A 27,297-nucleotide genomic window follows, 5' to 3' on the forward strand; every position below is an offset into this window, starting at 1 on the left:
TTTTTTCTTCTTAGTTTATCACATTAAGTTCCCTCACTCCATATTTAATAGCCAAATTTCTTCATCACTGAGTTACATGATCAAAATTATTAAGCCAAATGGTATCTAAAGTTGTATAAATGTTATGAGCTTTTAAAAAAATCAATTTTTGGGGTAATATAACATCCAAAAACTTAAACCAATGTGATTCATGAGGAATGGCAGAGTTAAAAGAGAGTGCTTATCACTGCTACTCCGACCAAGTCAATGGGATATCAATCCTTGAAGATCCTGAATTACTCTCAAGAATTGAGCAACAGGGGCCGGCACTGTGGCGTAGTAGGTAAGGCCGCCACCTGCAGTGCCGGCATCCCATATGGGCACGGGTTTGAGACCCAGCTGCTTCACTTCTGATCCAGCTCTCTTCTATGGCCTGGGAAAGCAGTAGAAGATGGCTCAAGTCCTTGGGCCCCGGCACCGCATGGGAAACCCAGAGGAGGTTCTTGGCTCCTGGCTTCAGATCAGCACAGCTCCGGCCATTGCGGCCAACTGGGGAGTGAACCAGCGGATGGAAGATCTCTCTCTCTCTCTCTGCCTCTCCTTCTATCTCTGTGTAACTCTGACTTTCAAATAAATAAATAAATCTTAAAGAAAAAAAAAAAAAAGAATTGCGCAACAGAGGCCATTGTTGTGGTGCAGCAGGTTAATAAGCTGCTGCCTGCAATGACAATCCCATCTGAGCACCAGTTAAGTCCTAGCTGGTTGAACTGCTTCTTCATAAAAAGTGGGTTTTAGTTTGGGTTTTTAGAAGTCAGATCCTTCACCACTTTCCTTTTGTTGCAGGCTAGTCAGGTTGACCTCATCCCAGTGAAATCAAATTTGGGTGGCAGAACATTTATTTACTAGTGGAAAAAGAAATTAAGTGCCTTGGGTGACAGCAGTTAGAATTTACTTTACTTAGAGTGTTTGTGAGTTAAGTTTTTTCATGTGAGTAGACAATCAGAATGATTGAAATTGTGACCTCTCTTTCTGCTTTTCACCACTACTAGTTAATGGGACATTTGAAAAAGTTTAAAACAAAACACAGTAATTTTGTTTTCTTTAAAGCAGTGAGATAGCTAGTTTTGGAATCTTTGGGATTTGCTAAGCAACACTTTCAGATTTAGGATTTTCAGGATCTCTGTAGCTTTAATATATCCTTTTATATATCCTGGCTGACAAGACAACTTTTTACAATTATTGTAATAATACATGTGAACATAATGAACTTGAAATTGAAAAGGGGAAAAAAAAAACGGATTTTTCAAGAGATTTCATTTACTTATACTCAAAACAGTTAAGATGGTACATGGTACTCCTTTCCCATGGCTGAAATCCTCTGAGTTCAATGGTCACTGATTTTAAGGAATAGCAGTACCCCCAAAAAAGTTTCCACATTGCATCAGAATCATGCCTTCAGCTTCTGTACGCACTCATGCTTTAATATACTCTTCAGTGCAGCCAATGCAGAAGAGAGCGCAGACACAGTTCCCCTCGAAGGCAGGTGTCCTCCACAGGAAGTTAATGACTATGTGGCTGGACTTTCCTGTATGTATGTCCGCTTGTGAGAAAATACCTATTGATTGCTAAAATTTCAGCTGAAAGCTATTTCTTTTAAATATGAACTACAGAATCATTCTTCTACTGTATGTTCCTCAACTCTTTTTTTTTTTTTAAGAAAAAAAGATTTATTTATTTATTTGAAAGGCAGTTATAGAGAAAGAGGAGAAATGATCTTCCATCTGCTGGTTCACCCCTCAAATGGTCAGAAGGTGCCAGGCCAAAGCCAGGAGCCAGGAACTCCATCCCAGTCTCCTACCTGGGTGGAAGGGGGCCCAAGTTTTTGGGCCATCTTCTACTACTTCCCTAGGCACATTAGCAGGGAGCTGGATTGAAAGTAAAAACACAGAGATAGACACAGAGGCAAAGAAAACACATACACATTTGCAAAGTATAGCATCACATTTAAAAGCAGTATGGTCACACATCCACTCAGATAAATTAACATAGCCAATTTGCAAATAGCAGAATAAACAATTAAAATACCATTTTGGAAAGAAAGCAAAAAAAAAAAAGACAAAGCAATGGGGAAGCAGATAGCGACAAAGAAACAAAAAGAAGAATGCTAAAAAAATTGTTATAAGGTAATATGAACAACGCTGACTCACAAGTTCTAATTCCTGTTTTTTCTCAATTTAAATAACTGAAAAGTAAACATTTTCATTAGCAGATACTAATCATTTTCCTATTTTAAAGCAGCTAATGTCTGCCTCCCTCCTCTTGACTGTGAACCCCATCAAGGAGCTGTCTGTCTTACCGCTGCGGACACTGTATATACCAGCGTCTACACACGGGAAGTGAAGACAGAAACATATACGCACACAAGCATGCCTATGAGTCATTCACCACTTCAAGTGAAAAAACAGAAAGATCTAAAGTCCAAAACATCTAAATTATCAAGTCCTTCTTTCATTCTGAGTACCCAGTATGAGCCAGTAACTACTGTAAATGCTGAGGATATAGCAATAAATAAATAAATCCCTGCGCTCAAAGAATTTACATCCTAGTGAGGGAAGATAGACAGCAGTTAGAACAGGAGAGCCAGTGAGATTCACTACATTTCTAGCCTCTCGTGTATAATGACTAACAACATCCCAGAAAGAGGTTCCTCTACCAGCCTCCCCTACACCCACATGAGGACGACGTGCACCAGCACTGCAACTATCCACAACAGACGTGGAGCACGAGAAAGGTCAATCCTTGAGATTTCTGGGGTCCTTGTCACCTCAGGATACCCACCCTGCCCTGATTTACAAAGAAAATGAAATTTTTGGTGTGTTAGATGATGGTAGGTACTAAGGAGGAAAACAAAACAAGAAGACAAGGGTAAGGGTAGAAGTGTTAGGTAAGACTTGTAAGAGGCACCCATCTTAAACCAGGGCACTACACATGCCAAGTCAGGTGTAATTTACCACACACCTATGGAAACTGACAATTTCAATGTCTGTCTGCCTTTAGTAAACTGTAAATCCTTTAGCAGACAGCAAGGTTTGTTAATGGTATCCTCAGCACTGAATCACTTCCGGTTTTCTTCATAAGCAAAAGTAAACTTTAAACTCCACACAAAGGGTTAACAATCAGCACCGTGTTCATCATCTACCAACACCTAGTTTTTCCCCAGGAATCTTTAATCAGCCTCTCTAGAGCTACCTGAACAACTTCTTCCAACATAGTAATGCACTATTGCATCTTGATCTCAATCACCCAAACAATATGCCTATTTTTCAGATAGCATTATTACAACACTGAGACTGTGCATTTTAATATTTCTAACTCTAAAAAATTATGACAGAAAAATTCATTTAAAAAGTATACACAAATACAAAATATCCTGTTTGTGATTTTAAAGCGTTAAAAATACCAACCTGAGCAGTTTCTGTCATTTTCTGTTCAAAATCAGTTTTTGCTAATGCATATTTTTCCACATATAGTTTATAGGTATCTGTCGCTTTCCTAGATTTAACAGCTGCCTGCAATAAAACAAAAACATCTTTGTGCACTGGCCATTTTTTTCCCAATATAAATTAATACAAAATAACAAAGTAAAATACATTTTAAGAGTTCAATATGACAAATAACTCATTTTAATACCTGTTGTCAAGCCTGTGTTAGTCTTTTGTTGTTGTTATGGTCAGACAATAACTCAGGAATTAAACACTGACTCTCCTTTCAGACAAAACATGCTTTGAGAAGTTAAAACACTCTCATTTTATAGCCCAAAGTCATACAGTAGAACCCCATTACATTGTTACTAAGAATATGTTACCACACTGTGGGAAGAAATTTCCTAACAATGTACAATCATGTGACACAATACCACAGGGCATACTAGACACTCCTGTAAGTCCTCCCTCCTCCCCCACAATGTACATATATGACACTTAATGTCAGAGTCTACAAACTTAGTTCAAAAGTTAACAATGGTTTTCCTTGAAGTTTCTGTTTCCATTACGCTCTACCAAACTTGTAAGCTTGTTTTTAATCTGTTTTTATGAGATTTCTACTCTTAAAAAAATGGTTAGTATAACATTATGGTTCTAGTTTTGAAGAAGTTACTTAATCAATCAAAACTTACTAACAGCATGGGCAGTGAAGAACATGGAGGTAATTATATAGAGAGCTTTTCCTCCAGGACTTGATAAAGGAAGAACAATCTGTACAAAAACAGAAACTGGACCATTCTCAAAGACTGATCAATTTGCACATAGGAAAGTGGGGGGCAGGGTCGGCATGAAGAGTTTAAAGATCAAAGAAAGACAAGCTGCAGGATTTCGTGATAAAAAGATCTCCAATTTCTCAAGGAGTGTGGGTGATCCTGTGCCTGGCTTGGAGACTGCCTGCCTAGCCCACACAAGAGGTTAAGAGGGCATTGGCACAGCATGCCTCAGGAAAAGACCCTTTCCCCCACCCCCTTGCTGTTGAAGGGCCTCATAACTGTCAATCAGGTAAACAGCTCCCAGGTATGGCCCAGGCCCAATAGGACCCCCTGGAAGGCTATGTAGGCTATGTGTCCTTCAAGCTGATTGGAGAAGCACAGCAGCGCCAGTTTCAGCTTTGTCCTATAGAATTAGTGTTGACCTGAACTAGCTAAGCCGCCTCTGCCGGCCCTTTAAAAGCTTATGCTTGATTGTTGTTTAACAGACTTGTTCACCAAAACTTGTCTCCAGTGCTTCTTTTTGTTTGTTTGTTTGTTTGTTTGTTTTTGACAGGCAGAGTGGACAGTGAGAGAGACAGAGGGAAAGGTCTTCCTTTGCCATTGGTTCACCCTCCAATGGCCGCCACAGCCAGCGCGCTGCGGCGGGCGCACCGCGCTGATCCGATGGCAGGAGCCAGCAGCCAGGTGCTTTTCCTGGTCTCCCATGGGGTGCAGGGCCCAAGCACCTGGGCCATCCTCCACTGCACTCCCTGGCCACAGCAGAGAGCTGGCCTGGAAGAGGGGCAACCGGGACAGAATCCGGCGCCCCGACCGGGACTAGAACCCGGTGTGCCAGCGCCGCTAGGCGGAGGATTAGCCTAGTGAGCCGCGGCGCCGGCTCCAGTGCTTCTTGTCGCCACCGCCCCACCATCCCGGCAGTGCAGGACTCACAAGAGGAGCCCGCAAAGGAGGTTAAGAGATGACTGGCCTGCGCCGTGGCTCACTAGGCTAATCCTCCGTCTGCAGCGCCAGCACCCTGGGTTCTAGTCCCAGTCGGGGCGCCGGATTCTGTCCCGGTTGCTCCTCTTCCAGGCCAGCTCTCTGCTGTGGCCCGGGAAGGCAGTGGAGGATGGCCCAAGTGCTTGGGCCCTGCACCCGCATGGGAGACCAGAGGAAGCACCTGGCTCCAGGCGCCGGATCGGCGCAACACGCTGGCCGTAGCGGCCACTTCAGAGGTGAACCAATGGAAAAGGAAGACCTTTCTCTCTGTCTCTCTCTCTGTCTAACTCTGCCTGTTTTGACAGTGAGAGAGAGAGATGGTTTACCATAAGTAAGAAAACCAAAGTATTAATGAAAATGAAAAAAGGATCAAACTATGGTTGTGGAGAATGCAGAAGGCAATGACTAGATGAAAAAAATACTGTTAGGAGCCAGTGAGGGAAAGGAAAGCTGTAAAATAAGTAATTTGCGTACAGCCAACTAGTGTCATTATGTATGTATCTTCAGCGGTAATCAGAATTCTAAGAAAAAGAACTGGAAACAGGAAAACTACATTTATCCTGAGTTTTGGGAGTGGCAAGAGATATAGACCTACCCTGTCAACAGACAATTTCACACTCTGTAAAACTAAAGTATATAACATATAAGCATATATGCCTTCTAAAATAGAGAATATAGGATGTCACTTTATGGTGCAGTGTAAACACAACTGGTTTTGGAGCCAAAAGAAACTGGATTCAAATTCTGTCTCTACCATTTTCTATCCACTTGTCCTTGTGTTTTTAGCTTTAAACAGTTCTTTTCTTTTTTTTTTTTTTTTTAATTTTTTTTTTTTTATTTATTTTTTTTTTTGACAGGCAGAGTGGACAGTGAGAGAGAGAGACAGAGAGAGAAAGGTCTTCCTTTTGCCGCTGGTTCACCCTCCAATGGCCGCCGCTGCAGCCGGCGCACCGCGCTGATCCGATGGCAGGAGCCAGGATCCAGGTGCTTTTCCTGGTCTCCCATGGGGTGCAGGGCCCAAGCACCTGGGCCATCCTCCACTGCACTCCCGGCCATAGCAGAGAGCTGGCCTGGAAGAGGGGCAACCGGGAAAGAATCCGGCGCCCCAACCGGGACTAGAACCCGGTGTGCCGGCGCCGCAAGGTGGAGGATTAGCCTATTGAGCCACGGCGCCGGCCATAAACAGTTCTCTTTTCTAAAATGGAAACAAAATCACCTAGTTTTCAGAACTGTGGTAGTGATAAAATGTAATTAGAAAAAATTCTTGGGGCAGGATATACAGTTAAATTTCCAAAATAAATACCGCCTGCTATTACCACGTCTAACAAGGAACACCATCAAGAACACACATTCTATTTTGCTATTATATAAAAATGTATCTGCATTACTGACTTGTACTGAACTGTCCATCCCTAGAGAAGGTGACTAAAACCTCTAACAAGTTTCTGGTTTGTGCTTAGGGATTTTTCTTTCTTAACTACTCCCACCATCTGGCCACCTGACATTATTTTAGAGCACTGTATTTCCTCTAAACAATCTGGCCCTCCTCGAACATATAAAAATTAGATGAAATGGACATTAACAGATTATTAAGTACCTCCCCAGTTAATCCAGATAACTAAATATGCTAGAATTTATTTAGACAACAATCACAGTGGGCATGGTTTTCTAGATTTCCTTTTTATTCAGAGATTTTAGTCTTTATTCTAACCACCTAACTGTTCAGTCTAAACAAAGACAATTAGCAACCTACGTTTGGAGGCCAGCACCGTGGCACAGTGGGTTAAACCACCGTCTGCAAGTGCCAGCATCCCATATGGGAGCCACTTTGAGTCCTGACTGCTCCACTTTCTATCCAGCTCCCTGCTAATGCACCTGGGAAAGCAGCCCAAGATGGCCCAAGTCTTTGGACCCTTGAGCCCACGCTGGAGACTGAGAAGAAGCTCCTGGCTTCGGCCTGGCCCAGCCCCAACCATTGCAGCCATTTAGGGAGTAAACCTGAGGTTTGACGATCTGTCTGTCCCTCTCTCTCTGTAACTCTGCCCAAATAAATAAATAAATCTTCAAAAAAAATCTACACTGCACATTGTAAATGTAGTCCCACTGGTAGTCTCTTCTTCATTCTTCATCCCAACACCTACTTTATTCTCTACTAATAATAATCTATTAATAATCTGTGTGTAAATATTGATAATGATCACAGATATTTATAATTAGAAAAGAGATTCATAAAAATAGAAATTAAAAAACAAATGCTAACAACTATATTTTTAAAAGTAATTTATTTCATGGGCTCTTCATACAGGTTTTCTTCTTTGAAATTCTGTTCAAAATAAGATACATCTTCTTCCCAACTTATAATTCCGCCCTCTTTTTTATTTTTTTATGATTTATTAGTTTTTTTTTAATATTATTATTGAGAGGCAGAGTTAGAGAGACAGAAGGAGAGACAGATTTTCCACCTCCCCAAATGGTCGCGACAACCAGGGGACAGCCAAAGCCAGGTTTCCTACATGGGAGGTCATCCTAGTTTCCTACATGGGAGCAGGGGCCCAAGGACTCAGGCCCTCCTCCACTGCCTTCCCAGGCACATTAGTAGGGAGCTGGATTGGAAGTGGAGCAGTCAGGACTCAAATCAGCAACCATATGAGATACTGGCGCTGCAGGCCACAGCTTTAACCCACTGATGGGACAGCACAGGCCCCCATTCAATCCTCTCTGGAACCTCTCATTCTGCACTATTTACTGGTATGTCTTGACTCTCCAAGAAAAAAGAAGCATTTTGAAGACCGGAGGGGATAACACATGTGGAGCCTTTAATAACCTTAGTGGTAACATAGTGGTAGGATAGGAACTAAAATATTTATTTACTGTTGCATGCAAACTGTCACTTTATAATCCAATAAATCACAAAATACTTGAATAAATCATTAAAAAGACAAGAATATTTTAAGGTCTATAGTTAACATATTAACTGAAAAATTCAAATAATATTTTGCTATACCAATTATTTCCCAAGTACAGACAGTACAATGATGGTTTCTCATTCACAAGGAATTTATAACCTCACAGACACAAAGGATGACGGTCTGGAGGAACAATACTCCTCACAGAAGACCTGTATTTCTAGAATATAAACAAAGCAATTATTTCACAACATCCTACATACATCACATAGGAATTTAAGAGATGGGAGTAAGCCTCTAAAGCATCATTTCTCCTTTCTGTGTTCCAATCAACTCTAGAATTCTAATTGGTTTTGCTACTCAAATCTTCACTGAGCCGAGAGGAGTAAAAGGGGACAGTGTTGTGGTATAGTAGGCTAAGCCTCCTACTGTGGCATCAGCATCCTATATGGCACCAGTTTGTATCCCAGCTGCTCCTCTTCTGATCCAGCTCTCTGCTATGGCCTGGGAAAGCAGTGGAAGATGGCCCAAGTCCTTGTGCCCCTGCACTCACATGGGAGACCTGGAAGAAACTCCAGGCTCCTGGCTTTGGATCCGCCCAGCTCCAGCCATTGTGGCCATTTGGGGAGTGAACCAGCATATGGAAGACCTTTCTCTCTCTCCCCCTGTCTGTAACTCTGCCTCTCAAATAAATAATTAAAACCTTAAAAAAAAAAAAAAAAAAAAAAAAAAAAAAAAAAAAAAAGCCTAGCATACATTAGCATATGTAGTCAGGAAGAAGGAAAATCTTATTTAAACAAAAAGAGGGCTAAAAATAGTAATTGAATATTTTCATAACTTTTTACTTCTACAACATTCTCACCATAAATTTTGTTCTAGCCACTTAGCTCAGTATACACATTTATTTGCTCACTACTTCTAACTTGAACTATTTATCACCTTATCTCAAAGACTAAACTGAATCTAACTCAATACTGTAAACAGGTAATTTTTGCAGCATTCTCTGATACCAGGAAATAGTATCATTTCATTTCTCTCATTAGGGAGTAAGAAGGGGGAAAAAAGGTACCCTTTTAAAATCTAGCTTTAATTTTTTACATCAGTGCTCACTCAAGTTAAAAATAATATACCAGAATCATTAGAAAATGACACAGCAACTGAAAGAAGCACTTGGAAAACCAACAAAAGATGTACTCAATAATAAAATGTTTTTAAAAATAATATTTTCTTGTTTTTTAAAATTTATTTTTATTTTATTTGAAATGAAGAGATGGACAGAGAGAAATAGAGAGACAAAAAACTTCTATCCATTGGCTCACTTCCCAGTACTCACCAACAGCTTGGACTAGGCCGTGCAGAAGCCAGCCATTTAGAACGCAACCAAGGTTCCCAAGTGGATGACAGGGACCCAAGACTTGAGCTATCACCAACTGCCTTCCAGGATGCACATTAATAGGAAGCAGGGCCAGAAAGGGTGCTTGGACTAGAACCAAGCACTCCAGTATGAGATGCTGGCAGCCCAAGTGGCATTTGATTGCTGTACCAAATGCTCATCAAAGATTTTACTGCTTTATAAGGGTTTTTTTTTAAAGAATGACAAAAAAGGCCAGCGCTGCGGCTCACTTGGCTAATCCTTCGCCTGCGGTCCCGGCACCCTGGGTTCTAGTCCCAGTTGGGGCGCCGGATTCTGTCCCCGTTGCTCCTCTTCCAGTCCAGCTCTCTGCTGTGGCCCAGGAAGGCAGTGGAGGATGGCCCAAGTGCTTGGGCCCTGCACCCCATGGGAGACCAGGAGGAAGCACCTGGCACCAGCCGTGGTGGCCATTTAGGGGGTGAACCAATGGAAGTAAGGCCTTTCTCTCTGTCTGTCTCTGCCTAACTGTGCCTGAAAGGGGAAAAAAAAAAAAAAAAAAAAAAAAGAATGACAAAAAAAAAAAAAAAGAGGCAGGTTTTGTGATCTGTGATGTGACATCCACCTATCAGAATGCCTAGGATCAGATCCACTTCCTTCCAACTCAGCTTCTTGCTAACAAGCCTGAAATGCGGCAGAAGACAGCCCAACTACTAGGGTTCCTATACCCATATAAGAGACCCGGATGAGGTTTTGGGCTCCTGGCTTTGGCCTGGCCCAGCCCTGGTTATTGCTGGCATTTGGCAAATTAACCAGCAGATGGAAAATTGCTCTCTCTGTTGAATGATCTTAACTTAATTACCCTCAAAAAGGGCTATGTATGACAAATCAAAAAAAGAAAAAAAAAAGAATGACAAAAACAAATTTAAAGAAAACTAAGAGTGTCATATAAAAAGATGTAGACATTTTACAATGTAATTTTATTGGCAACATTTATATATTTTGAAAACAAGAAAGAGCTAAATTATTTAATCAAAACAACTTTCTAAATAGCATATATGCTTAGTAATGTTATAAATTCTTGGGATATAATCACAGAAACTGAATGCCCTGGTAATAACAAACTTAGCCACTTTTGTAAAATCATTACTACAAAGGCAGGTTGAAGCATTTGTTCTTAAATAGGAAATCAAAATTTACTGATATACTACCAGAAATGTTCTTCTGTTTTTTAATGCTTGCTTATTTGAAAGGCAGAGTGACAGACACAGACACAGAGAGACAGAACTTCCATGTACGGGTTCACCCCCTAAAAGCCTGCAATAACTAGGGCTGGGCCAGTCCAAAGTGAGGAGCTAGGAATTCCATGTGGGTTTCTCACTTGAGTGGCAGGGACTCAAACACAACACGTGCTGCCTCCCAGGCGCACTAGCAGAAAGCTAGATCTGAAGCAGAGCAGCAAACCAGGCATCAGATGTGGAATGTAGGCATCCCAAGCAGGGGCTTAACTTGCTGTGTCACAGTGTCAGATTTTCTTTAAGTGCCAGTCTTACTATTATAATAAAATCCTGTGAAGTGAATGTATACATATGAAACAAGTAGTATGCCTACTAACTGGTGTTTTATAAAAAAGAAGGGTTTGTGAATATGTGTAAGAAGTATGTCTATGTCATAATACTCATGGTATTGTTTAAGTTCCCCAAGGGAAAATGGTTGAAAAATCTAAGTCTCAAAAACAAAAATAAAAGCAAAAAAACACTGTGGCAGGCATCTGGGCTCACAGTTAAGACAGCTGTGTCTTACACTAAAGTGCCTGGGTTTGATACTCAGCTATTTAGAGCTCCTGATTCCAGTTCCCTGCTAACTCAGACTGTGAGAGTCTTTGCTTTTCTTGCTCAACATTATGCTTTGTAGATCTACCCATGTTAATACATGTCATTCCAGCCCCACTCCTTTTCTTTTAATAGAAATTACAGAACACACAAAGAAGTTTTAATAGATCCCATGAACCCATCACCTAGCTTCAAGATTCTATTTGTTCTTCAACCCCTAGTGGTTTTTTTTTTTTTTTTGGTAGAGTATTTTAACTGTCAAATCTATTACTTCCCTCTATTTAGTTCATTTATTTGAACTGCAGTATAGTATATTTGAAACATTCCCATATTACTGAACATTGTTTTACATAAGATTTCTTCCAATTTGACAGTCTATTATTAGGGGATTCTAATCAATTTATATGTATTATGATTACTGGTATGTTTGAATTTATTTCCTTCAACTCATTTTGAGTTTTTTCTGCTTCCCATTCTTTTTCTTCACGTCTCTATTTCTTCTTTCTCCTCTTCAATTAATATAAAATTTTATTTTTTATTTAGGAATTGAAATTATACTTGTAATTCTTTCTAGTTATACTTAATGTACATACTTTACCACTAAGTCTGATATGCCATTAATTTTAAGGCACACTATTTTCTTGTATACTAATAAAGCAGAAAATACCTTTAGTGGGTGGGCATTTGGTGCATCAGTTAAGATGCAACTTGTAAGAGACCCTGGGTTCAAATCCCAGTTCCACTTCCAATCCAGGTTCCTGCTAATGCACTCCCTGGGAGGCAGCAGATGATGGCAAGTACTTTGTTCCCTGCCAATCATGTGGAAGACCCAGGTTGAGTCCCAGGCATCATCCTGACCCAGCCCTAGCTGTTCTGGGCATTTGAGGAGTCAACCAGCAATGGAAGATACCCCTCTGCCTCTCTCTAATATATAAAATAAATTTAAAATTTTTAAAGCACTTTTATATTTATTGCAAAGAGCTCTTTCAGACTTACCTAGACGTAGATTTTTATCTTAATAATTTTATGTAAAATGCAACAAAAGCAAAATGACCAGAGAGTAATCCTAAGTCATACTGATATTAAAATTCTGAACCTTCTCAATTATTTCCTAACTCAGAGATCAAGGAGGTCTCTTTTGTCTCATAAGATATTACCTCCAATATCATCATATCAAGAACATTACTGACCCAGCATTTCTGCAAAGTGCTCCACTATTATGTCCAGATTTTCTTTCAAGTACTTGATCTTACCAGAAAGGGTCAACAAAAGCTTTACAGACAACAATCAGAACTATAATTCTTTCAAATGGTCCTTAAGTGGTTGGTTGGTTAACCGAAATATCAAAGCATTGCAGCTGTCCAATCAAGCAACCAAGCTTGCACAGGCAACAAAACTACACTATAAATGCCACCTTACCAACAATGATTATACGTACCATCAAAGATATGTTTTGAATTCTGAAATTTGAGGGGGAAAAAAAGTACCTTCTAATTTTGAATATTCTCTTTTGCTGTGGTACCTAAATCTTAATTTATCTTTATTTAATCTGCTTAATATCTATAATATACTTTCAACCTGAGGGTTCTTGAATTTCTTCAATTCTGCTGTTATTGCTTCAAATATGACTTATCCGCAATTCCTTTCATTTTTCCCTTTGGAAATTCAAATTAATTATTTTTTTATCTGTGCTATATTCTGCATGAGGTCTCTCAGTACAGATTAAGCACTCATAATCTGAAAATCCAAAACACTCTAAAAAACATTTTGGGCACTAATATACCACAGGTAGAAAATTCCACACCATGAATCTCTGTTTCATACACAATATTATATAAAACACTGCATAAAAAAAATTTCAGTCTTATGTACACAATGTATATGAGACAAATTAATTTTGTGTTTAGACTGGGGGTCCTTCCTCCAGGATACCTCATTACATATATGCAAATAATCCAAAATCTGAGAAAATCTGAAATCCAAAACACTCTGGTCCCAAGTATTTTAGATAAAGAACATTCCCACTATACAATCTTCCAAATCCATCATTTGACTATATCAAATATGAAGTTTCTTTTTTATACCACTTTTTTGTATAAATTAAAGCTTTGAAAGGCAAAACTACAGAGAAAGAGGAAGAGGCACACACAGAGAGAGAGGTCTTCCATCTGCTGGTTCACTTCTTAAATGGCTGAAACAGCTGGGGCTGGGCCAGACTAAAGCCAGGATCCTAGAACTTCTTCCAAATATCCCACTTGGGTGCAGCGGGCAATGCACTTGGGCCCTCCAATGCTGCTTTCCCAGGCACATTAGCAAGGAGCTGAATTGGAAGTGGAGCAGCCAGGACTCCAACAAGCCCACATATGGAATGCCAGCGCTGCAGGCAGCAGCTTAACTCACTATGCCACAGCATATTTTTCATGTGCTCTAGAATTTTGATTGTTCGTTCATTCGGGATGGAAGGCTTTTGTTTGTCCCCTCCTCTCTTTCTCTCTCTCCCACCATCAGATCTGCTCAACAACTCCACAGAATATAAAATAAATGACTTTCATAGACTTGGGTTATACTTTCTCCTTTATGCTCATCCATCCTCATCTAAAAGTTTGTAAGTTATCTCTTGCCAGCCTCCAGGATCCCAACTTAATGTCATCTTATAAAGGTAGTATTTGGGAGCTGGCACTGTGGCACAGTGGGTAAAACCGCCACCGATAGTGCCAGTATCTCATACGTGTGCCAGTTCGAGTCCTGGCTGCTCCACTTCCAAACCAGCTGTCTGCCTAGAAAGACAGTAGAAGATGGCCTAAATCCTTGGGCTCCTGCACCACGTGGGAAACCCGGAAGAAGCTCCTGGCTCCTGGCTTCGGAATGGCCAAGCTCTGCTGTTGGGACTATTTGGGTAGTGAACCAGCAGATTGAAGACCTTTCTCTCTGTCTCTCCCTGTCTGTAACTCTGCCTCTCAAATAAATAAATAAATCTTTTTTTCAAAGGTTCAATTTGGTCTATTTCTTCTATGAGGTGTTTCAAATATTTTATAAAGTTTTCAAAATCATCACTCCCTGTAGTTCCTTGATAACTTAGATATCCTACATCAAACAAATGGATGGTTCAACTTTTTTTTTTTTTTTAAGATTTATTTATTTATTTGGAAGTCAGAGTTACACAAAGAGAGAAGGAGAGGTAGAGAGAGAGAAAGGTCTTCTATCCACTGGTTCACTCCCCAAATGGTTGCAATGGCCAGAGCTGCACCGACCCAAAGCCAGGAGCCAGGAGCTTCTTCCTGCACACAGGTGCAGAGGCCCAAGGACTTGGGCTATCTTCTACAGTTTTCCCAGACCAAGCAGAGAGCTGGATCGGAAGTGGAGCAGCCGGGACTCAAACTTGTGCATATATGGGATGCCAGTACTGAGGGCAGCAGCTTTGCCTGCCATGTCACAGCATTAGCCCCACTTAAACTATTTTGAAAAGGATTGTGGTTTACACAATGCTACTTAAATGTGTTCAAAGATAGCAATAAATCACACACAACATGCAGGTAAAAATTCTCTTCAAATGTTTACTGCCTTTCTATACATTCCAAACTCCCGCTTCAAAAAAGTTTCACCTCGTTGTTAAAATGGTTTTTATGTGAAAGGCAGAGAGAGACAGAGCTCTTCCATCAACTGGTTCACTCCCCAATTGACCACAACAGCCAAGGCTGGACCAGGCTGAAGCCAGGAGCCAGGAACTCAAATCTGGGTCTCTCACATGGGTGGCAGGGGCCTAGGTACTTAAGCCATTATCTGCTGCTTCTCAGTGTGTGCGTTAGCAGAACGTTGGAATCACAAGTGGAACTGGGACTTGAGCCCAGCCACTCTAATACAGGATACATGTAACCCCCAAGAGGCATCTTAACCACTGCCAAATGTCCAAATGGTATATGATTTAACCAAACAGTAGCTCATCAATTATCTTGCTATAAAAATATCCGGCAAAGAAAAAAAGTGTTTGCTAATATATCTACTACACAAAGAACATCTTACAAATAAATCTACTGCATTAGTTAGGCAATCACTAACACAGTAAGGTGCAGTCTTCATCCTTATGATGAGATTATTCTTTAGTGAAGATCTAATGCAGTCTAGTACAACAAAGTGCTTTGAAGCCACAAAGGTATTATTTTATTACGATTACCTTTTCTATTTCTCTTTGTGTAGCTCCTTCCTTTTTCAACCGCTCCTGTTCTACACACTTGGCATTGTAATTCTCCTTGGATTTCTGGAGAGCCTGAGTTATGCTCTGAATGGTTTGGACAGCTTCCAGAGTTCCTGCAACTTCTTCTTTAGTCTGTTTGGTACGAGATGATTCATCAAAAGGACTGAACTCTAAAGCACCCAGTAAATGACCAATCAATTAATAAGAAAAAAAAAATGATACCTTCTTATGAGATTTTACTTGTTCTTCTCCATACTTCTGAACTTCCTTTATTAATTCTTGCAATTTTCTAACAAGATCCAAGTGACAATTTGCTAATTTCTCTGTAGATGTTTTGAACACATCCCACACTGGTGCAAATGTTCTAAGGGAAAGGAAAAACATGGGAATAATCTGCTCAAAGAAAAGAAATTTAAGGTTCTAAGTTGGAATCAATGAAAAAATAATGTTATATTTAGCAATTTTATTCAGGCAAAAGATTAAAATAAATAATAAATGACATAACTGACAGGTAGACCTTGATTTTTTTATCCTTGGATATTTAAAATATTTTTGGATCTCAGTTACAACACAGAAATTACATATTACAGAACTTGTCAGACCCTTCCTATGTAATTATATTGTATTGGTATCTAAGTTAATTTGGTTATTTATGCTTGTAACAGAAGCGTTTCTATCATCATCTAGTGCTAAAAATTATTATCAAACTTCAATCTAAAACTGTTTAATACTCCATTTGAAATGCTGCAACAAAAATAGTTTCTTTGTATTTAATCGCACAACAATCAAATTCTTATATATGATAAGCAGTATTTATATGGGAATTATCTGAGAGCAGTTATCTGAAACGTGTGTTGGTGCATTACAATTTTACCTATCTACGCACTTCAACAATACATTAATAGGCCCTTCCTTCTATCACATGGTATGGGATGTAGGACATTCTCTCCTACCTCTTTTTCTCAATATTAAGGACTTAAAATGTTCAGCAGGCTCAAGGATATTCAAGAATTTCTATATTATAATATCCCGTGTGGTACTAAGGATAGCAGCAGTTAGTTTAAACTAATTTGGTCAGTGGAGAATGATCTAAGGATAATTTATGCTTTGCTCAGGCACTCACTTTAGAGTGGTCTCTACAACAAAACTTCTCACCAAAAAACAAACAAACAAAAAACAGTATCAATGATTACCAAAGCAAGAGAGCAGGGACAGCAGTTATTTTAAGATGTGCTCTAATTATTACATTTCCTCCCCAGTAGGAAAGTTAACTGGCATCATTCATGTACTAATAAAGAAATTCAAAGAGGATTATTGAAATTCTTAGGTTAAGGCTATTCTGATTAGATCTCATTGTACACTCTAAAATCTAACCACTAAATCTGGTGAGAGGCTAGCTGGAAAGTTTCAAGAGAAAAAGATACCTGAAAAGTATCTATTCTCTCAAGCACCAAAATACCTGTACTTCCTGTCAGGTCAACTTGATACATGATAGACTAGATTTCACAAGGCAGAGAAGATGGAGTGTCCCCTAAGTTTACCAAAGGATTCTCTACACTACAACAGGGTTCAACTTAAGATTTCTTCAACTACAGGTTTCTTTATGGAATTTCAAATACTATTCAGTTTTTGAAGGTTTGATACACACAACCTTTTTCTGGTCAAATAATCACATTGATATATACACTAATAAGAAAGCGAAGTAAGAAGTCAAAAAATAAATTTAAATGCCACTAAATACAGAAAGAAAAACTCAAATTCTTATTAACCTACACAACAATAAACAAAACACTGATATCTAAATATTTATGATCTTGAGAGACGACACGAACACCAAACAGTGTGCCATTCAATATTTACAAAAAGCACACATCCTAAAGGCAGGAAGGTTGTCCGTAATGTTGTTACCATAAAGCATAGTCAAAACCTATTCCTATGTCTCTTGCCTCCCATCTGGCAACTGACAATAAGGTAGAATTTCCCACACCAAAACCAAGGCCAACTGGTTTAAAGCTAGCTTTTGTTAATCCAGTTACTTTTGAGCTCTACTGCGGTCAATAAAAAAGAAATTATGTTTTAGAAGAGGTTTATCAACATGAAGCCTTTAGAAAAAGGAGGGTTTCAGAAAAGGGAGAAGGAAGATGGAAGAAGGGAAGATGAAGCTACATACTTGCATAAAGCAATCATTTTAACCATTTTTGAGACCACAGAATCATTTGTGAATGATACTTTGTGCATGATAATTCATAACTTCTTCATTGGAAAAATAAACTAATATCTATACCAAATCTTGCACCGGATGTCAAGAGATCCATAGATTCATCAGAACCCCAGATATATAAAGGAATCGTACTGAGCATCTCCAACATCTTAGCTAAAACATATCCCTTTCCCAAATTTTCAGATAATTAGATTAGGTTTTCTTTTCCAGAGTTCTTATGGCTCAGATCATACAGGTATTTTGACATAGCTGCTATAGCTATGAGCATATCTCATTTTAAATATAGTCTTCTCATCAATTTTATTTTATAGGAACATATAAAATAAAATTTTAAAAGGAAGATATAATAATGTATATAATCACAGGAGACATTTTAACGCCTTTTAATTATTTCAATAAAGTTTATCTTTTTTCATTTTGAATTTGAAAGGCCCAGACAGACAGACATAGATCTTCCATTTGCTGATTCGCTCCCCAAGTATCCACAACAGCCAAGCCAAGAGCTGGGAATTCAACCAAGGTGTCCCTTTGGGATGGCAGGGGCCCAAGTACCTGCACCATCATCTGCAGCCAAGGTATACATTAGCAGGCAGCTGGATTTAAAGTGGAGAAACCAGGACTTCAAACCAGGTACTCCAGTTTGGGATGCAGACACCCCAAGTACCTAATGGCTGCACTAGATGGCCACCCCAATAAAGCAAGTTTTTAAAGATCACAGTAAACTATGACAGAATTTAAATGAAATTACAGAAAACTCAAATACTTAGCACACATGTAACATAACATTTATAACCTCAAACTTACGCTACTGAATGACTATATAATTTAATAAACAGGAAAATTAAGTTTCATTTGCTTTGATCCAGCAAGTTCAATTATACTTCCTGTCAAGAATACATCCATTTAAGACAGAAACATTTTTTAAAAGTACATAATGGGCCACACGCTGACACAGTGAGTTAAAGCCCCTGGCCTGCAGTCGCAGCATCCCATATGGGTGCTGGTTCGAGCCCTGGTCACTCCACTTCCAATCCACCTTCCTGTTAACATGTCTGAGAAAGCAGCAAAGGAAGGTCCAAGTCCTTGGGCCCTTGTGTCCACATGGGAGACCCAGAGGAGTCTCCTGACTCCTGACTTCAGATGGGCTCAGCTCCAGCTATTGTGGTCTCTGGGGAGTGAACCAGCAGATGGAAGACCTCTCTCTCTCTCTGACTTTACCTCTCTCCATAACTCAGCATTTCAAATAAATAAAATAAATCTTTAAAAAAAAAAAGTACATAAAACAGCCATAAGTCACACAACCTTTCAGTCAACTGTGGACCATATATACTACAGTGGTCCTGTGAGATTGTATCACTTCATCAAGTCACGGTGATTTTAGTTTAAGCACTCTATAGTGTTTGTGCAATAACAAAATCAACTAAAGACTAATTTCTCATAACTTATTCCCATGATTAAATAACGTATAACTATATGTCACCAGAGTTATGAATTATCATAGCCTCAGTGGAACTTAATATTCTCAAGAACTTCACCTAAGCTAAAAATTTGCCTTGGGACTCCAAATCCCATTTAGCTGGGTGGCACTAATCCCACCTTATGTGATAAAATGATCATATTAAATGTGGAATTGATCATACAGATAGGACCAAAAGTCAAAGAGGTCACATAAATAAGACCAAGTGTCTGGTAATAACAATAGATAGAACTGCAAAGGAGAGAAGTTCCAATATGGGAAGCAGTCCACACAGCAGACTTATAGAATGACAAATGCCCTAAACAGCACTCTGATCTCAGAATCAGCCCTTAAGGCATTCGGAGCTGACTGAAAATCCCATGAGAGAATTTCAGGCATGGAAAGCCAAGACATAGTGGCAAAAACAGTTCTGCATGAAAAATCTCTGTGAGACCCAGTGGAAAGAAGGGGCCATCAAAGAAGGATGTACTTTTCTTTGAAGTGGGGAGAGAACTTCCACCTTGCATATGGCCCTATCTAAATACTGACAGTTTGTGGACTCAAAAGGTTTCCATAGCCTTGGCAGCTCATATCAAGAGCCTTGGGTGGTCACTGACATCAAAAATAAGATAATTAATTGTTAAATTAACAACAAGAGTCACTGTGCACTTACTCCCCATGTTGGACCTCTGTCCTTAATGAGGTGTACTACAAAATTAACAGTAAATCTTATCTTCAAATTGTACTTTATACTTTGTGTATCTGTGTGGGTGCAAATAGTTGATATCTCTACTTAGCACAGAGTTGGTCTTCTGAATATAAAGTCAATTAAAAACAAATTTTAATGGAAAATGGAATGGGAGAAGGAGTAGGAGGTGGGATGGAGTGGGGGTGGGAGGGCAGGAATGGGGGGAAGAAATACTATACCCCTAAAAGCTGTACATATGAAATTTGTATTCATTAAATAAAAACTTTCAAACATAAAAAAGAGAACTTCACCTAAATGAACACTGGAAAAGAGGAAGACATTAACTCACCCAAGTTGAGAATAATTGCTTGCGGACTTTGCTAGTTTTGTCATTGACCTGGAATATGCTTCTTCTATTGTAGCTCTGTTAAATCAAATTCCATATTATAATATATCTCTTGTTTAGAAAGCAAAAACACAGGAAAGTTATCAAAATAGATATGCAGTCACGCATTTCTGGCTTCTATTAATGTTCTCTGTGAGCATCTACTTCAAAAAACTAGTTGGTATAATTTATATCATAAAAAAATTTTAATGAAGTCATCACTTTTTTTGTCTTTAACACTAATAAACAGTAAGTATAACAATGCTATTTCTTGTATTCTCTCTCTTGTTCTATAAACTGACTTATCATGATAAATCATTTGTATTTAATACTTCCCTGGTGTACAGAACATAGTTTTATTATTCTTCAACACTGTGATGTACATTTATTAGAACATTAAAGACAGACATTTGCACAAAACTAAATATGATTCATCAGCAAGTCTGAGATCTTTGAACTTCAGGTTTATTATGCAATTAGATCTAAAATATTAACAAATAAGTATTTCACACCAGAAAACTATGTTTTACACTACTACTATTTAGCATATAAGATTCTCAGCTCCAGCAACAGTACACCAAAATTTTTAAATAAATAAAATAAAATAAAATAAAACCACTGAAACCATGAAATATGGGGGAAAAACATAGCCTATAAATACAAAATATGTGGCTGTTTTGGCCTTAACATTACAAAATTTATAGTCTCACCTTTCTCATAATTACCCTTGTCTTTCTCATTATATGTGCTACCCTTAACAATGGAACATTCTACAACCAACCACCACTATCCTTTCATTCAATTAACTTTTTGTTTCTAACATCCAAAATCCAGATTTCCTCAATGTTCTTGCATCAAATCATCTGTTCAATATATAAACTGCCCAAAGAATAACTATATGTAGAGATTTGAATCACCTCTGACTGACAGCATTTTGACTTCTGATCCTTTAAACTTTTCTGTATTTCTCTTGAAGATTTTATTTGAAAGGCAGAGTGTCTGGGGTCCAGGGAGAGGGAGAGAGACACTCCAGTGCTGGTTCACTTTCCAAATGGCTGCAACATCCAGGTCTGAGCTAGATCAAAGCCAGGAACTCCATCCAGGCCTCCCACATAGAAGGCAGGGGCCCAAGCACCTGAGCCAACCCCCATTGCCTTCCCAGGCACATTAGCAGTAGCTGTATGGGAAGTAGGGCAGCCAGGACTCAACTAGCATTCAGATAAGGAATGCCAGTATCACAAATGGTGGCCCAACCTGTTAAGCCACATCAGCTCTCTTTTCTGTATCTTTAAAATAATACCACACTATAAGAATACTTCTTTGATCATCTAAAGAAAGTTAGTTAAGGAAAAAACATTAATATCAACAGTAAAGTTTAACAGCAAGAAAAAGTGGTTCAGTTTCCTGTAACAGTGAATAAGATTATGATATAAAAACCTCCCACTGAGAACATGGGTGGCAGGAAGGCAGGGTCTAACTGAAAACCATCAGACTGAGGCCACACTGTGCCACAGCAGGTTAAGCTCCCACCTGTGGCATGGGCATCCTATATGGGCACCAGTTCAAGTCCCTGCTGCTCTACTTCTGATCCAGCTCCCTGCAAATGCACCTGGGAAAGCAGTTAAAGATGGCCTAAGTCCTAGGGTTACTGCACCCATGTGGGTGACCAGATGTAGTTTCATGCTCCTGGCTTCAGTCTGACCCAGTTTCAGCCACTGCAGCCATACTGGGAATGACCCAGCAGATGGAAGCTCTATCTTTATGTGTGGCTCTCCCTCTCTCTCTCTCTGTAACTCTGCCTTTCAAATAAATAAATAAATCTGAGAGAGACAGAGAGAGAGAAAGCAAACATCAAAGACTGAATGAGGCAGTTAAGAATCAGTAGGCCAAGATCCAAGGAAAGGCTATCCAAAGAAGTCAGGTATGTGGGACAGATTTTCCCTTGGGCGCACGGAGAAGAGCAGTCAGGAAGCTGAGAAATGCATCAGAGCTTTTAACAACCTTCAGGACAAGGGAGACAAATGTAAGAGCTTTGGTGGGAAGCATGGGAAATCCCATCTCGGTTACAATGAGCTCCAAAAGGAAACATCCCACAGGTAAGGATGAACTGTTAAGCAATAGGAACTGCAGACCAAATCTTTCAAACTCTGATATTGGATTTTGCATGAACATTTTAAATGCATTCACAAAACTATCAGGTATATAAAGAAAGAAAGACAACATTAAACAAAAACTAGCAGGAACAAACAAGCAAGATTCCCAATGTTAAGATGATAAAATTAAGCTGTTTATTCAGTAAATAACTAGAAATCATTTAAAAGGAGTAGAGAAAAGCACACCATATCTGGAAAAATATATAAATTACAGATCTGAAAAATATTATTAAAATTAATATTCCAATGGATATGGATTTAATGACAGATTTCACACACTACAATGAGAATTAGTTAGCTGGAAGACAGACAATAATAATCAATCCCAGATTAAAGCTCTAAGACAAAAGAATGAAATAAAGGGAAAAATCATAAAGGATATAGTTAAAAAGCCCATAATGGGGCTGGCACTGCAGTGTAGCAGGTAGAGCTGCCGCCTGCACTGCCAGCATCCCATATGGGTGCCTGTTCAAATCTCAGCTGCTTCTCTTCCAGTCTAGCTTTCTGCCATGGCCTGGGAATGCAGTGGAGGATGGCCCAAGTATTTGGGCATCTTCACCAGATAGGCCCAGCAGATGCAGCCATTTAGGGAGTAAACCAGCGGATGGAAGATCTCTCTGCCTCTGCCTCTGCCTCTGCCTCTAACTCTGCCTTTCAAATAAATAGATAAAACTTTAAAAAGAGAGAGAGAGGGTAAAGAGCAAAGAGAGAAAGAATGGGTCAGAAGAACTATTTGAAGAAATAATGATAAAGAATTTTCCAAAACGTACAAACTATATCAGACCCCAGAATCAAGCAGCCCAACAAACATTAAGAGATATATGAGAAGAAATCTATTACCTAGTCACAACACAGTAAAGTTATTGAAAATCAAAGAATATCTTGAAAGGATCCAAACCCTTCTGGCCACCAAATGTTACCTTCAAAGTAGTAACAGCCAGACTGGTTGCAAACATTTCAGTTATAGATAATGGACTAACGTTAAAAGAATTTGCTAAGAAAACTATCTACCAATTAGAATTTCTTACTAAGCAAAAATGCAAACAAAAGTAAACTCCTAGTGAAATAAGGAGTTGGTGATGATCATCAAAAACCACTAACATCATAAAACAGACACTACTAAAAGTGTAAAGGTCTCCTAGAAGCAGTGTTTTCAAAACAGTGAATGCAATTTGATCAAGTTGGTAGGTATAATGACAATAGGATATAGTGAGACAAAGAAAAATGTTAAATGAAACTATGGATATGCAATTAGCATTTTCAAAGATGCAGGACACTGTGTAGACCAAATAAATTTGGTTTCCTTTACAACAACAACAACAAAAAAAAAGTAAAGAGGAAGTAACCTATAAATTGAAAGGCTCACTAGGCTAATCCTCCGCCTTGCGGCGCCGGCACACAGGGTTCTAGTCCCGGTTGGGGCGCTGGATTCTGTCCCGGTTGCCCCTCTTCCAGGCCAGCTCACTGCTGTGGCCAGGGAGTGCAGTGGAGGATGGCCCAAGTACTTGGGCCCTGCACCAAATGGGAGACCAGGACCAGGATAAGTACCTGGCTCCTGCCATCGGATCAGCGCGGTGCGCCGGCCACAGCGCACCGGACGTGGCGGCCATTGGAGGGTGAACCAACGGCAAAGGAAGACCTTTCTCTCTGTCTCTCTCTCTCACTGTCCACTCTGCCTGTCAAAAAATAAAAAAAAAATAAATAAAAATAAAAAAAATAAAAAAATTATGTAAAAAACATACGGCTCTGACATCCTATATAAGCGCCGATTTCAGTCCTGGTTGCTCCACTTCTGATCCAGCTCGCTGCTAATGGCCTGAGAAAGCAGCAGAGGATGGCCCAAGCACCTGGGCCCATGAACCCAAGCAGCTCCTAGCTCCTGGCTTCTGGCTTTGGACTGGCCCGGCTCCAGCCGTTGCAGCCATCTGGGGAGTGATCCATTGAATGGAAGACTTCTGTCTCTCCAGAGAGAGGCAAAGTTACCTCTCTAACTACCTCTCAAATAAATAAATAAATAAATCTTTAAAAAATAAAATCAACTACAGAGAGTGCACGTTGTGTGTTGTGTATGACTACAGAACACAACTGAGCACTGACTGCATATTTGGTGATATTAAGAAATTAATGCTACATTTTTTTAAAAACACAGATTTATTTACTTATTTATTTATTTGAAAGACAGAGTGACAGACACAGAGAGAGACAAAGAGAGAGGGATCATTCATCCATTGGTCCCTTTCCCAAATGGCCACACAACAGTCAGGGCTGCACCAGACGGAAACCAGAAGCCGGAACTCCATCAGGGCCTCCCACATGGAGAGCACAGGCCAAGTCACTGGGCCATGGTCCACTGCCTCCCCAAGCGTATCAGCTGGATCAGAAGCAGAATAGTCAGGACCCAAACTGACATTCTAGTATGGAATGCTGGTGTCATATGCAGCGATCTAAACAGCTCCGCCAGAGCACTAGACACTGTAGTTGTATTTTTTTTTAAAGATTTTATTTGTTTACTTGAAAGTCAGAGTTACAGAAAGGCAGAGGCAGAGAGACAGAGGTCTTCCATCCACTGGTTCACTCCTCAGATGGCTGCAATGGCTGAAGCTGAACTGATCCAAAGCCAGGAACCAAGAGCTTCTTCCGGGTCTCCCACATGGGTGCAGGGGCCCAAGGACTTGGGTCATCTTCCAGTGGTTTCCCAGACCTTAGCAGAGAGCTGGATTGGAAGTGGAGCAGCCAGGACTTGAACCGGCGCCCATACAGGATGCAGCAATGCAGGCGGCAGCTTTACCCACTACACCACAGCGCTGGCCACTGTACTTGTATGTTTTTAAAGTCTTTATCTCCTACAGATATAAACGGCCTTAAAGTTTTGTATATGTTTGAAATTGTCCCTAATAAAAAAAAATTTCCAAATGAAGATAAAGATATGATCAGAATAAAAAAGATTGAGAAATTATCACCAGAAAATCCACAATAATATTAAAAATGTTTTTAAAGCAGAATAAAAATGATTATAAAATGGAGAATCAGAGAAAAAGTTAATAAATAATGGCTGCATAAAATTAGTAATACAGAAGAATAAAACACAGCTTGAATAAATTAACTGAATTATAAAAATTGATCATCAATTTTCATAAGTGAATAATATTATGATTATTTAAGACCTTAGTTATTTCATAATTCTAGGGACATAATCATTTGGTGCCAGGCATTTGCTTTAAGCAGACTGGTAAAATGCTAAAAACTACTGAAACTGAATTACAGCTGATTACTCACTGGTTTATACTTTCTCTATACCTGCACTAAGTTTGATGCTTTTCAGAAAAAAAAAAAAAACTAAATAAATAACAAAAACATCATGTAAACATGCATTTTCACAATAAAAAGTGTTTGAAAAATAGAATACATTTTATTCCCTGGGTAAGAGTTAAACACACATACATACAAATGGCATACATGTCAGAGGTAGTAGTGTTCCAAGGTTTGTGCATTTTTGAGAAGAGGGTAAAAGTGTCAATTATCTTTAGATGTTAATCCAGAAAGTATGCTAAAGTCTCTAACATAATCACCAAGAGAATAACAGAGGAGGGACCGACACTGTGGCACAGTGGGTTAAAGCCCCAGACTGAAGGTCGGCATCCAATATGGGCACCGGTTCAAGTCCCAGCTGCTCCACTTCCAATCCAGCTCTCTGCTATGACCTGAGAAAGCAGCAGAGGATGGCTCATGGGTGTGGGCCCCCAAATCCACATGGGAGACCCGGAAGAAGCTCCTGGCTCCTGGCTTCGGATCAGCTCAGCTTGGCCACTGAGGCCATTTGGGGACTGAACCAGCAGACGGAAGACCTCTCTGTCTCTACGTCTCTCAATAACTCTTTCATATAAATAAAATAAATCTAAAAGAAGGGGGTATATCTTTTAAAAAAAAAAAAAAAAGAATACCAGAGGAAAGTCCTACTTACAACTAATAGAAGAAGAAAACAGAACTTTAAAAAAAGCATACGGGGGTGCTGAATCCAGTCCAAGCTACTTTCCATTTCCAATCCAGCTTCCTGTTAATGCACCTGGGAGATAGCGGATGTTGGCTCAAGTACTTTGGTTCATTCCATCCATGTGGGAGACTTACATGGAGTTCCTCGCTTGTTGCTTTGGCCTGGCCCATTTCTGGCTGTTGTGGACATTCAGGTATGAACCAGCAGATGGAAGATCTCTCTCTGTCTCTCCCTTTGTCACTCTTCCTTTCAAATAAATAAATTCTTAAAAATAAATGGGCCAAAAGAAAGCATGAAAGAGAAAAAATATAAAATAGGGAAAACAAATACTAAAATAATACAGAAGTTACCAAATTATAGCTTTCTTGGCCAAATCTGCATGCTCATTTATTTATCTGTTGTTATCTATGGCTGCTTTTGCACTAAATAGCAGAGATGAATAGCTGCAGAGACCAGATGGATCACAAAACTTAAAATACTTTTTCAACCATTACAGAAAAAGTCTGACAACTCTTAAGACAGATTTGAACCAAAATATATCAAGAATTATAGTAAATTGGGGCAGGGCTGTGGCATAGTAGGCTAGGCCTCCACCTGCAGCGCCGGCATCCCATATGGGCACCAGTTCTGTCCCAGCTGCTCCTCTTCCAGTCCAGCTCTCTGCTTATGGCCTGGGAAAGCAGTAGAAGATGGCCCAAGGGTTTAGGCCCCTGCACTTGCATGGGAGACCCAGAAGAAGCTCCTGGCTCCGAAACAGCCCAGCTCCAAACACTGCAGCCATTTGCGGAGTGAGCTAGCAGATGGAAGGCCTCTCTCTGTCTCTCCCTCTGTCTGTCTGTCTGTCTCCCTCAAATAAATAAATAAAATCATATTTTAAAAAAAGACTTTTAACCAATAAAAGTGGAAGTTTAGA

The 27,297-nt window shown here is 39.6% G+C and overlaps 1 protein-coding gene across 5 annotated transcripts in view; it reads right to left on the bottom strand.

Annotated features, from left to right (window-relative positions):
• FCHO2 (FCH and mu domain containing endocytic adaptor 2) overlaps positions 1-27,297 on the bottom strand; it is a 129,465-nt gene that overhangs the window by 82,746 nt on the left and 19,422 nt on the right. For 3 of the 5 annotated variants that reach the window (XM_051833239.2, XM_070056561.1, XM_070056564.1), the window contains 4 exons: positions 20,205-20,279; positions 15,713-15,854; positions 15,470-15,622; positions 3,444-3,548 (listed from right to left, as the gene is read on the bottom strand). In XM_051833239.2, the coding sequence (XP_051689199.2) occupies positions 3,444-3,548; positions 15,470-15,622; positions 15,713-15,854; positions 20,205-20,279 (475 nt within the window). Of the gene's footprint in view, positions 1-3,443; positions 3,549-15,469; positions 15,623-15,712; positions 15,855-20,204; positions 20,280-26,518; positions 26,649-27,297 lie in introns of all 5 variants that reach the window. The other 2 variants (XM_070056563.1, XM_070056562.1) reach the window with 2 other exon arrangements.

Source organism: Oryctolagus cuniculus, chromosome 14 (assembly GCF_964237555.1).
Source record: "Oryctolagus cuniculus chromosome 14, mOryCun1.1, whole genome shotgun sequence".
Lineage (NCBI taxonomy): Eukaryota > Metazoa > Chordata > Mammalia > Lagomorpha > Leporidae > Oryctolagus > Oryctolagus cuniculus.